The sequence below is a fragment of the Rana temporaria genome, chromosome 1, assembly GCF_905171775.1.
Source record: "Rana temporaria chromosome 1, aRanTem1.1, whole genome shotgun sequence".
Classification (NCBI taxonomy): domain Eukaryota; kingdom Metazoa; phylum Chordata; class Amphibia; order Anura; family Ranidae; genus Rana; species Rana temporaria.
The window spans coordinates 123099930-123113253 of NC_053489.1; the positions used below are offsets into that span (position 1 = coordinate 123099930).

The 13324-nt window shown below is 41.4% G+C and overlaps 1 protein-coding gene across 1 annotated transcript in view; it reads left to right on the forward strand.

Annotated features, from left to right (window-relative positions):
* Positions 1-13324, forward strand: part of SLF1 (SMC5-SMC6 complex localization factor 1) — a 157707-nt gene that overhangs the window by 49752 nt on the left and 94631 nt on the right. Inside the window, exons 5-6 of the mRNA XM_040342271.1 lie at positions 3036-3195; positions 11844-11933. Of these exons, the coding sequence (XP_040198205.1) occupies positions 3036-3195; positions 11844-11933 (250 nt within the window). The remainder of the gene's footprint in view (positions 1-3035; positions 3196-11843; positions 11934-13324) is intronic.

Sequence of the window (13324 nt, forward strand, 5' to 3'; positions counted from 1 at the left end):
TACTGTGATTTGTTGGTACCGAGATATTCAAGATTTCTGTCTTATCCATGTTCACTTTTAGATTTGATACTAAACTGTATTTTCCCACTTCCTCCAAAGTTTTTGGGAGAGTTTGTATAGGGTTTCTTAGATATATTATAATATCATCTGCAAAAGCTGATATTTTGTATTCTTCTCCCCCCACCTCTATCCCCTGAATCTCTTGATTAGTTCTTATCGAAGTCAAAAATGGTTCCAAAGACAACACAAAGAGCAGGGGAGACAATGGACAACCCTGTCGCGTCCCATTAAAAAGCCTAAAGCTTTCAGATAAGGTCCCATTAACTTGAATTTGCGCCGTTGGAATAGAATATAGGGCCCCTATCCATTTAATCATTTGTGGGCCTAAACCATATTTCTTTAATGTCTGTAGCATAAAGTCCAACCATTTGTAAACAATTCCTTTTGCTATGTAGTTGCTGGGTAGCGCCACAAAATAAAGAATTACCAGCTGGCATTCATAGTTTGTTTGTTAGTCAGTGGTCTATAAGCTCTCTCAGACCAGCAGTTAGTTAATGTAAGTCACTTTATTAGCTGTTTAACATCTCACATTACCTGACAGAGGTGTTCAATAAGGTAGAACTGACTGTGAATAACAATAAAGATGGATCACTGGCATGTATATAATATGCTTGTACAGAGCCTTGAAAAAGTATTCATACCTCCTTTTGTCATGTTACAACCAAACACGTAAATGTATTTTATTTGAGATTTTATGTGATAGACCAACACAAAGTGTCACATAAGTGTGAAGTGGAAGGAAAATGATAAATGGTTTTAAACATTTATTACAAATAAATATATGAAAAGTTTGGCGTGCATTTGTATTTAGCCCCCTTTACTCTGATATCTCGAACGAAAATCTAGTGGAACCAATTCCTTTCAGAAGTCACCTAATTAGTAAATAGAGTCCACCTGTGTGTAATTTAACCTCAGTATAAATGCAGCTGTTCTGTGAAGCCCCTAGAGGTTTGTTAGAGAACCTTATGCCCCATACAAAAGATCAGAATTTCCGATAGAAAAAGTCTGGCGGACTTTTTCGATCGGAAATTCCGATCGTGTGTATGCCCCATCGGAAATTCAGATGAATTCCATCAGAGATTACATAGAGAACATGTTCTCTTTTCCTCCGATGGAATTCCGTCGGAATTCCGATGTGAATTTGGTCGAACAAAGGTCCGATCGTATGTACAGGGCATTAGTGAACAAAACAGCATCATGAAGAACAAGGAACACCATACAGGTCAGGGATAAAGTTGTGGAGAAGTTTAAAGCATTATTAGGGTATCAAAAAATACCCCAAGCTTTGAACATCTCACGGAGCACTGTTCAATACATCATCCGAAAATAGAAAGAGTATGGCACAACTGCAAACCTACCAAGACATGGCCGTCCACCTAAACTGACAGGCCGGGCAAGAAGAGCAGTTGTCAGAGAAGCAGCCAAGACGCCCATGGTAACTCTGTAGGAGCTGCAGAGATCCACAGCTCAGGTGGGAGAATCTGTCCACAGGACAACTCTTAGTCGTGCATTCCACAAATCTGGCCTTTATGGAAGAGTGGCAAGAAGAAAGCCATAAGAAGTCCTGTTTGCAGTTTGCCAGAAGCCAGGTGGGGGACACAGCAAATGTGAAAGAAGGTGCTCTGGTCAGTTGAGAGCAAATTTGAACTTTTTGGCAAAACGCTATGTGTGCCAGAAAAGAAACCCTGCACATCACCCTGACCACAAAATCCTTCAGCAGGGTCAGGGAAGCTGGTCAGAGTTGATGTGAAGATGGATGGAGCCAAATACAGGGCAATATTAGAAGAAAATCTGTAATGCCGCATACACACGACCGTTATTCATGTCATGCAAAAAAATTAAGTTTTTCCCGTCGTGATTCCTTTCAAGCCTGCCTTGCATACACACGTTCATGAAAAAAAACCGCTCGAGCAAAGCGCGGTGACGTACAACACATACGACGGCACTATAAAGGGGAAGTTCCATTCGAATGGCGCCACCCTTTGGGCTGCATTTGCTGATCCTCATGATAGTAAAGTTTGGTGAGAGACGATTCACGCTTTCAGCTTCGTGCTCTTCAGTCCGTTACAGTGTGACGAATGTGCTATCTCCATTTTGAACGCTAGTTTTACCAGAACGAGCGCTCCCGTCTCATACTTGATTCTGAGCATGCGCGTACACACGACCGTTTTTCACAACTTGAAAAAGAACGATGAGAAAAAATAGAGCAGGTTCTAATTTTTTTTTCGGGCAGTTTTCTCGTCGAGAAAAATGCTATGGCGCATACACACGACCATTTTTCACAACTAATCTAAAAAATTGCATTTTTCTCGTCATAAAAAACGGTTGTGTGTACGTGGCATTAGAGTCTGCAAAAGTAAAGTAAAGTAAATAGATACCTAACATGTCCCGCTTTTAAAATTACACTTTTCTGTTAAAAAATAAAATAAAAAATTGCGCGCACTTGTGGAATGGCGCCAAACAGTACTTAAAAATCTTCATAGGCGACGCTTTAAAAATGTTTACAGGTTACCAGTTTAGAGTTACAGAGGAGGTCTAGTGCTAGAATTATTGTTCTCGCTCTAATGATCGTGATGTATGTAACCTGTGTGTATCTGGCTCTGATACTAGCCAGTGCCTTACCACACGTCCCTGACTTATAGTCTCAGTAGAATTGACAGACAGTGACCTAATCCAAATGTCATCTTGCAGATAGTAGACAGCTTTAATAACACTTGTGCAGATCTTGATAGATGAACATAAGATAGGTCAAAAAATCATAATAAGTCTAGCCTCAGCAATTACATGAATAGAAATAAAGACACACTGAAGGAGGGGGGCACTAACTGTACAGAGCAGCTCCTAGCTACAAGGAAGGAACGGACAAAATGTATTTCAAGGCAAACCAAAAACAATGCATGTTTAACATATGTACTGGTGCAATAGAAAATTATCAGATTTCAATACATAGTTGACATGTTATTGTTGCTTAACAGAGTTCTCACGGCTGGTCAAGCAACTGTGTGCGATGCACAGAAGACGAAGGGAGGAGTCACGCATGTTTTTACCAATAATAAAAGCTTCTTGAATGAAAAAGAAAGGAGTTCCAATGCTCCATATTACTCAGTGCTTTACCTTGGAGCATATCTTCTAGAGGTAATATTAATTCAATATCTTTGTGAAATATGATCTTACAATTTTCTTTTGACAAAAGAGCATAATATAGAAGAAAGTAGTTCTGTTAGAAAACGTAGGGCTTGTTCACAATTGTGCAGAGACCTATGGTTTTCTGCATTTAGTAAACCTCAGGTCTGTGTTCTTTTCACATTTAACCACATCAATACTGGGCACTTTCACCCCCTTCCTGCCCAAGGCATTTTTCAGCTTTCAGCACTGTCACACTTCGAATGACAATTGCGTGGTCATGCAACACTGTACCCAAATGAAATTATAATAATTTTGTTCCCACAAATAGAGCTTTCGTCTGGTGGTATTTAATCACCTCTGCGTTTTTTATTTTTTGCGCTCTAAACAAAAGAAAAGCGGCAATTTTGAAAAAAAGCTATATTTTTTACTTTTTGCTATAATAAATACAAAATAGGGGATAGATTTATAGCATTTTTATTTTATTTTTTACTAGTAACTAGTTTTTACTAGTAATGGCGGCGATCAGTGATTTTTATCGTGACTGCAATATTGTGGCAGACACTTTTGACACTGTTTTGGGACAATTCACATTTATACAGCGAACAGTGCTATAAATATGCACTGATTACTATGTGAATGTGACTGTCAGGGAAGGGGTTAAATGTGTACCCTAGGGAGTGATTCTAATTGTAGGGGGAGAGGACTGACTGGGAGAGGTGACCGATCGGTGTCCCTATGTACAAGGGACATTTGACGGCGGGCGGTAGGCTAGTGGTTAAACTTAGTCTTCATGTGAGATGTGGTGCAGTGCAGAAATCTGCAAAATGTTAGCATTTTTTCTGTTCCTCACCGCAGCACAACCACATCTATCTCTGTGTTTCTTTGCACCGCAGTTGAGCTGTGGTGCATAGAAATGAATACGTCATGCTGTGACATTTCAATTAAGTTGCTAAAAACAAGAAGGTAAACATTGTTCTGTGCTTCAAACACAAGACACCACCGGCCTGCACTTCTTGGGCATGTTTACAAGCAAAAAACTTCTGTAATTAAAGTGGATATAAACCCTCCATACACCCAGTGAAGTCAAAAGCCTCAGATGATACACAGGGATGAACCATATCTCCCTACATAGGTTTTACATCCATATCTACTGTCTTCACATTTATGTACTGTTTAGAAAGTTCAGATCGTTTTAGGAGATTTTCTCTTCCTGTTTAACACAGAGTGTGATGATGTCTGGGCATAAAGCCACGATGGCTAGAATTGCTGTTTGGAGGAAAGGCACACACCCCTTCTCATCATAGGCAAAGACTGAGGTGTTTTGTAACAGGGCCAGCTCCCTGCTAATCTATTTTAGCAACCTCCCCTGACAGAAATGTCAGGCTGCTTTTATCTGATGTGTCAGAGAATTTGTTATCAGGCCGATAATAGAGTAACAGTTCAGGACCAGCTTCATGACTTGGCTCTTTAAAGAGGGATAACAAAACACTGCAGATATATGTGCCCAGCTCAAATTTATGAAGTGGGTTTACATCTACTTTAAGGTAAACCTTAGAACTAATGAAAACAATGAAAGAACAATCTATAACTGGGGGACCCTGGATCCGACGTGTATGTTGTTCTCTGTATATATATCAACCTTTGCTCCAACCTGGCATTATCCTCGCCACCAGTATCGGATACTTGACAGACATCAGGGGCTACTGTATTATTGGACTGTTGGAGGAAATAAAATATTTGACTTCATGAAGGCCTCTGTACAGTGTGCAATACTGAAGGACTTCCTTGGTGGGTTGTTCACAGCAGCCTGCAGCTTAAGAAAAAAGCATTACGCTGTGGTGCAGTGGCATGTGGTGAGGTGGGTTATGGAAAAAGACAGCATGTCTGCCTTTTTCGTATTATACACTGCAACTCAACTCAACACAGCACTTTGGTGTGAGCAAATGGTTGCTTTGTATGTGCTGTTGCGTTGATCCTATGTTGATCTATGCAGATAGAGGGCTCAACTTTCATAGTGTGAATGAATGAATGAATGAAAAACTTATATAGCGCGGCACATGCGAACTGAATCGCCTCTGTTTTAAGAACAAGCTCTTAAAACAGTATTAAACCCAGAAGGGAATATTTACCAATTCTTATGCCGCGTACACACGGTCGTTTTATGTGATGAAAAAAAATGACGTTTTTAAAAACGTCACTTTAATTGACCGTGTGTGGGGGAAAACGTTGTTTTATGTCTTCTAAAAAACGACCAAAAAAAATTGAAGCATGCTTCAATTTTATGTGTCGTTTTTCAAAACGTCAACTTTTACTTCACAGAAATTGACCGTGTGTAGCAAAAACGTCGTTTAAAACGACGTTTTTTCATCCGCGCATGCCCAGAAGCTACTTATGAAGCGAGCCTCAATGGAAAAACGTGGTGGAACGTAACCTCGCTTTGCTAGAACATTGTGAGAAAAACGATGGTGTGTAGGCAACTTCGTCTTTGAAAATTGAAGTTTCAAAAACGTCATTTTTTACTTCACAGAAAATGTCGTTTTTTTTCATCACATAAAGTGATGGTGTGTACGGGGCATTAGGTGTGGTTGGAGCATTGGGTTTCTTTGTTAAGCTTACTTTCCTTTATTTTTACTTGGTGATCTGGCCAGTAAATCTGTGTTTTATCAACAGAACAAGCTGTCCTGCAGATGTAGCAGTTTAGACAAACTATATAATCCTGACAAGGGTGCTTACAACACAGCACTGACAATTGTGTGACTCTGAACCCAAATAAAGTTGATGCACTTTTTGCCCACAAATAGAGCTTTCTGTTGGTGGTGTTTTATCACCTCTGTGGTTTTCATTTTTATGTGCTAACAAAATAAGACCGCCAATTTTGAAAAAAAAAACAATATTTTTTACTTTCTGCTATAAAACGCATCCAATAAAAAAAATTTAAAAATCAAACTGCTTTATCAATTTAGGCCAATATGGATTCTGCTACTTGTTGTTTGTAAAATAAAAATCCCAATAATCGTATATCGATTGGTTTGCGCAAAAGTTATAGCGTCTACAAACTATGGGATATTTTTATGGAACTTTTATTTATTGTAACTTTTTACTAGTAATGGTGTCGATCAGCGACTTGTAACGGGACTGCGACATTGCGTGGGACAAATCGGACACTAAGTGATAATTTTTTGGGGGACCAGTGACACTAATTTAGTGATCAGTGCTAAAAAAAATGCACTATCACTTTACTAATGACAGTCAGAGAAGGGGTCAACATCAGGGGTGATTAAAGGGTTAAATTTGTCCCTAGGGAGTGTTTGCTAACTGTGTGGGGTGCTTTAACTGTGGGAAAACAGAGATCAGTGTTCCTGCTTGGCAGAAACACAGGATATCTATCTTACCTACTAACTGAACAGCACTCTGTATTGTTTACATAGGCAGACCACCGTTCTGCCTCTCTCGGGTACAATCAGTGGCTCCCAGGGGACATTGGGTCCTGCTGTGTCTAATCACAGCGGGAGCAGGTTGCAGACGGTGCATGCCCCAGTGCAGAATTGCGTGCCTGTACGTAATTCTGCGCACAGGAGACACCGTCCTGCAGTAAATGTATGTGGGGTGTTCGGCAAGGGATTAAACTAGTTGAAGAGACATAATAGCTTTGTAAAGTTTTGTTATTTGTACACCTAGACCTGTTGGGTCACTTGCATCATCAAAACCCCCTTTTTCTTTTTCGTACATGGGACACAGAGCCTTAATAACTAAATGGGTTGTATTCCACTTTAGGTGATTGGACACTGGCACACCCAAGACAGGAAGTTCCCCTCTATATAACCCCTACCATACAGGAAGTACCTCAGTTTTTTTGCCAGTGTCTAAGTTGTTGGTCACGATTAAAGATGTGTCAAGAAGAAGCTCTGCTGAGGGATCCCTGTGGGATCAAGGAGCCATGTAACTGGACCCTTCCAAAATGCCATTAAAAGGCCAAAATAGGATGGTACCCGGGCCTCGTGGAAGAATGAGGTCTTGCCTGCAACGTCTCTCTTCGAGAACTGGACCCTGGGACCCAGCACTTTGGGCACATACCTATATGCCCAAAGGTTTTCTGGCAGGGTGCCTTAGAGGTCCAAGTCCCTGAAGGTCTGGCAAGACATAGCCCGCCGTGATGGGTGAAGATTGGGTCTGTCTGGTCTTCAGCAGTATCCTGCGGCGGGATAAGGTAAGAGAAGATAATCCTAAGAAACACCTTATGGTGCTCTTAAGGATTTCTTCTGAGTAGTTGCATGTCTTGCCCATTTTTTCCCCACTAGAGGGCGCCAAAGTACATACCTGATGTTTTTTCTTACCATCTGTAAAGATGCTCAGGGCAGCAGGTCCATAGATCAGCTCACTCCCTCCACTGCAGGCTCTGCCATGAGTTAGGAAGGGGGGGTTCCTCATTGCCTGCAGGGCTCCCGGTGGTCCCCCATGTCCAGGTCTTTCTTTCTCTACCCCTGCCGGCCGCTCACACGCGTGCACATGCAGGAGACACTTATATGCCTACAGACGGCTGGGACGGCGGGAAAAGAGGGGGGCATGGCTACCGCCCAATGTGCGCGTGGATTCCGGTGTGCACGTCGGCTCACAGGGCAGGTGCAGGCTAACTGATAAAAGCCTCAGAAGTGAGTAGCCCTGTTAACGTTGGGACACATCAACATTTCAGGGGGATGTAAGCTTTATGTGTTGGATACAGGCATACCTTTGTAAAGACACCTATTTAGCATCAGGCTGTGCAGTGATAGCAGCATTTTGTTGCTGAACTACAAGGCTCAGCAGTGGATGCAAGTATTTTTAGTACTTGTGGTTACGATTATGCCTTCCCGAAAAGGAGGTTCAGGGGCAGGTAAAAGGGGTGTAAAGACGTCAACATCGGGGTCTGAGGATCTTGGTCCTGCCTCTGCGGTACCGTCCTCCCCTGAAAGACCTGAGGTGGCTGGTCAGGATGAGCCATTAGTCCTGTCAGGCATGGCAGCTTCTACCAACATTGCAGCCCCTGCATACGTCACTGATGACTTTTTTGCATCGGAATTAGGGGGTTTGGAAGAAAGGTTAGCTGCTTTAATTACAGCATCTTCAGAGGGCAGTAGAAAGCGGGCTCGCTCTGGACCCTCACTCAGAGGATCAGCAGTTTGATGAGGAGGAGTCACCATCAGCGGACAGGAAACAGGAGCAATCTGATGAATCGGGAGTTAGAAGAGCTTTTTTCAGCTTCACAGACTCTGAAGTTGCAGGTGCAATCTTTTACAGAGGCCTTTCGTGCCACGTATAAGTTGCCCTCAGCCAAGATGGCTGAAGCCCCTACCTCCTCTTTAGGGTCTCTAAGGTCCCTGCAGGCTTTATATACAGTACTTTCCCAGTCCACCCGTTACTGGAAAAACGTATTTATGCTGATTGGGATCACCCTAAGTTCCCCCCCCCCCTCCTAAAAAAGTTTTCCATACTTTATCCCATGGAGGAAAAATTCACCAAGAGATGGAGTGTTCCAGCAGTAGACTCGGCCATCTCTTTCATGAATAAGACTCTAACCTGTCCAGCAGATAATATTCAGGTGTTTAGAGATCCAGCGGACAAAAAGCTGGAATCTCTTCTTAACACTTCTTTTTCTATGGCTGGTGCAGTAACTCAGTCTGCAGTAGCAACGATTGGCATGTGCCAGTCCCTAAACTTTAGGGCCTAAAGGATCAAATGAAGCAGATTATTAAAATTGTTCCTGCTTAGCAGGCCAAAGTTTTGGCCGGCCTTCCCAAGGACTTATGTTTTGCGGTATATGCTATCAAAGATTCTATTCAGCAGGCATCTTGTCTCGCTCTCCTGCTAGTTCATATGCGCAGGATTCTGTGGCTGAAGCATTAGTCAGCTGAAGCACCATGTAAAAAAACTTTTGGCTGGATTCCCTTTTCATGGAGAGCGTTTGTTTGGGGATGACTTGGATAAGTACATCCAAAAGATTTCAAGTGGTAAAACTACCCTTTTACCAGTCAAAAGAAAAAGTAAACGTCCTTCTTTTAAACGTTCTCTTTCCCCAGTCTCTGGGACAACAGCCAGCAGGCAGTGGCGATGGCCTCCTCAGCCAGGCCCTAGAGGTAAAACCCAAGGCCAAGCTCAGGATCAAAGGTAACCCTTGGGAATGAAGGCTGCAAAACAGAGCACCAAGGCCTCCTTATTAAGGGGCACCCCCGCTCGATCGAGTGGGGGGAAGGCTTCTGTGATTCTCAAGGGTTTGGCAGGAAATGATTCAGGACAGATGGGTCATCTCCACAGTATCTCTAGGTTACAAGCTGGAATTTCAGGAATTTTTACAATCACGTTTTCTAAGATCGAGCATTACCAAGGACCCAGTAAAGAGAAGGCCCTTGTTTCTGGCTTAAGACCACTTGTTATCCCAAGGGGTAATCATAGAGATTCCATTAGAGGAGCAGGGCGCAGGTTTTTTTTCAAACCTCTTTACAATTCCAAAACCAAATGGAGATGTCAGACCCATTCTAAATCTCAAGGATCTAAACCAATTCCTAAACATCCACTCATTTCGCATGGAGTCAATATGCTCAGTAGTGACCACCATACAAGGGGGAGAACTTCTAGCCTCAATAGACAATTTGAATTACGCGCGCTTACGCTGGCCCATTTACGCTACGCCGCCGTAACTTAGGAGGCAAGTGCTTTGTGAATACAGCACTTGCCTCTCTGACTTACGGCGGCGTAGCGTAAATACGATGCGCTACGGCGGCTCAAACATACGCCGCCCTACGTGAATCCAGCTACTAGTTTCTATAGTCTGTAAATGATACAGTATAAACCTGGCAAAATATTTCCTTTTTTTCTTTCACCATCCTTATATTGCCTGTTTCACTGCATCAGAAGCAAGGACAATTTAAATCACAACTCCAGTCGCTTTCAGATTTTTTTTTCCCTATTGGAAAGATTTTCTTGCCTGTCAGGACTGCAAGTGATTGTAAATGTCTTCAACCCGGACTCATACAATAGAAAAACAAAGTAAAGTAGAAAGAGTTAGAACTTCTGACAATGCTTTAAGCTTCCTGGCTGAATGATAACTCTCCCTCACTTCATTCCCTTTAGGTTATGTCAAAACATACTTAAAATTACAACGGTTGTCTAAAAGTGTACAACTGCAATACAGTAAGACTCTCTGTTATTTCTCTGGTGCTGTCACTGAAGTGAACAGGCAGACCTCTTGTCTGCTATATTTGCAGGTCTGTGGTAACTATCCCTCCTGTTCATTGTAAAAATAAATCGCAGTCCAAAGTATTTTATTTTAAATGGCTCATGCCATTTATTTTGCTGTCTGATTTAACAGTAATGCCACAATTTTTCCAGATCGATTCAGGGTACAATGAGTATCCCAGATCTCACAAGAAGACCCCTCCCACCCGGCACTAATTAGGAGTGTCTTCATTATTGCTTGCTGGACCAGTCAAATTTCATTCCATGTATGGCCAGCTGAACAAATGCTTGTATCAGGCACGAATGTAATATATGATTAATTTAGCCAATTTTTATATGTGGACCCCTAAGCATGTATTTCACATCTCAGTTTCATAAGTGTGTTTTAGGATTTTAACATTCAGTAGAGTCTGTTTTGACACTGGAATTCACATGGGGTTCAGTGCGGTGCGATTTGAGCTGATTCATTTGGAATGGGCTCAAATTGCACTGCACCGCAGCAGAAGTAGGTAATGCCCTATGTTTGGAAATACACTACAACCAGATTGCATGGTTCTGCAATCTGGGGCAAAAGTACCATGCAATCTGGTTGCATTATTTTTGGGGTGTCGTTAACATTGACACCAGTTGCAAATTGCAACTTCTGTGTGTTTTGAATGAAGTGAAGAAAATGCAAACCGGATGTAGGTTTCCAGGGTCTCAAAAATATACCATGATTAGATTTTTATATATACTAAGATCATATTTATGTTTATGTTGTCTGTGTTTATAAGATAAAAAGATGATTGTTGCAGCTTAATGTCCTGTAAGATGAGCTGTGATTGGGATGATTGCTGTGTAAACACTCCAGGTGTAGAGATAACAGTGGCTCAACTAGGTGGCTTGGTCACTGTGTCATCAGTGTGCTATGTAGCTAGCTATGATGTACATGATTTGGATGAATGATGGCTATAGCGGCTTCAACAATAATATTTTATGGTGGTCAACCTGAAAGTCCTATCTGGACTCCAGGGGAGAGGCTTAAGGAAGGTAAGGCTGAACGTCTTAGAAAATGCTCGGGAACCTTAAAGGGATATGTGTATGATTATCCTAAGAACTACAGAACCATAGAGAGGGGTCGGGGGAGAGAACACCTCCAATAAAAAATGTTCCTTTTTTTGTTTTGTTTGTTTGTTTTTGTTTTGTCTTGTTTTTCCCCTAGATGCTCTTCTTGGGATATCGGGGGGGGGGGGGGGGGGGGGGGGGAGGAGATATGTATGAAATAGATATATGCTTGATTTTGACTATAAGGAAACAGGGGATGTAAAACAATAGGTAGGACTGTTATTGTTGTGTTGTATTATTGTTTTCGTACTATGTGTTGTAATATTTTGTTTTATAATAAAAAAAGAAGTATAATCAAGGAAAATATTTTATGGTGGTCATACATTTTTTTTATCATCTTACAGGATCCAATTGAAAACATTTCAAGAGAAATGACTGAAGAACAGATTGCAGAGCTAAAAGGTTCCATCTGGAAACGATTTTGCATGGCACAGGTAAGTAAAGTAGAATTACTTAATAACTTTTTCAAAATGTGAGACTTGCTTGTTCTGCATTGATAAGTAACATGTCTTTAATATTAATTTAATATTAATAATTTTAATATTTATTTAATATTAATAAACAAGTCCACTTGAATGTGTCTAACATCTACTAGCTACACCTAGGAAATCATATATGAGTATATGTATAGGAGATATTTCCGTGCTACTATGAGGTATTCTAATAGTAAACCAATTGCTGCAAAACACTTAACAAGGTAAAACCATACCTTATGTTGAAAAATGTGTATACAAAGTAGTGTTGAGCTGTTGAAAATAGTTCTTAAATCAAAACATGTAAGTGCAATGTGCAAGGATCCGTGATTTTAAAAAACAATAATAAATGTTCCAATTCTAATGCCGCGTACACACGATCGGTCCATCCGATGAGAACGGTCTGATGGACCGCTTTCATCGGTCAACCGATGACGCTGACTGATGGTCAGTCGTGCCTACACACACTCGGTTAGAAAAACAATCGCGTCAGAACGCGGTGACGTAAAACACGACGACGTGCTGAAAAAAACGAAGTTCAATGCTTCCAAGCATGCGTCGACTTGATTCTGAGCATGCATGGATTTTTAACCGATGGACGTGCCTACAAACGATCGTTTTTTTTCTATCGGTTAGGAATCCATAGGTTAAATTTAAAACAAGTTGGCTTTTTTTTTAACCTATGGATAAATAACCGATGGGGCCCACACACGATCGGTTTGGTCCGATGAAAACGGTCCATCAGACCGTTCTCATCGGTTTGACCGATCGTGTGTACAGCATTAGTGTACTAGCAGTACTAAAAAGATATATTGCACAAATAAATAATGTGCAAAAAGCTTGTGGTCCCAAGTTCATATAACACAATCCAAAATATACTTACTGTTTTAGTAAGGTAACTTGCCCTATCAGCAAGTGCTGTAGCAGTGGTAAAGTGCAAATGTGCAAAACAAAATATTGCCAGGCAAACAAATCCTTATAATACAGATACTGAGGCTATGATAAAGAGGCTCCGGTGCTTGTAGTGTCCATACGCAGATCGTCATTGACCACGTGACTTCATCAGGGAATAGAAAACAAAGATGTTGCTATATTGGTGCATAGTATTCTAATCATGGCGGCCATTTTCCTGGAGCTCAGTCACAGGAAGTGTTCGGCGGCCATATTGCTGGAGGTCTATGTGTGCCGCTGAGCGCGGCCATTTTAATGGTGATTTAAAATGGTGTGATATGTAAGGTGTGTAAAGTCTATGGGCCAGATTCACAGTAAAAATACGCCGGCGTATCTACTGATACTCCGGCGTATTTTCAAATTTGCCGTGTCGTATCTTTAGTTTGAATCCTCAAACCAAG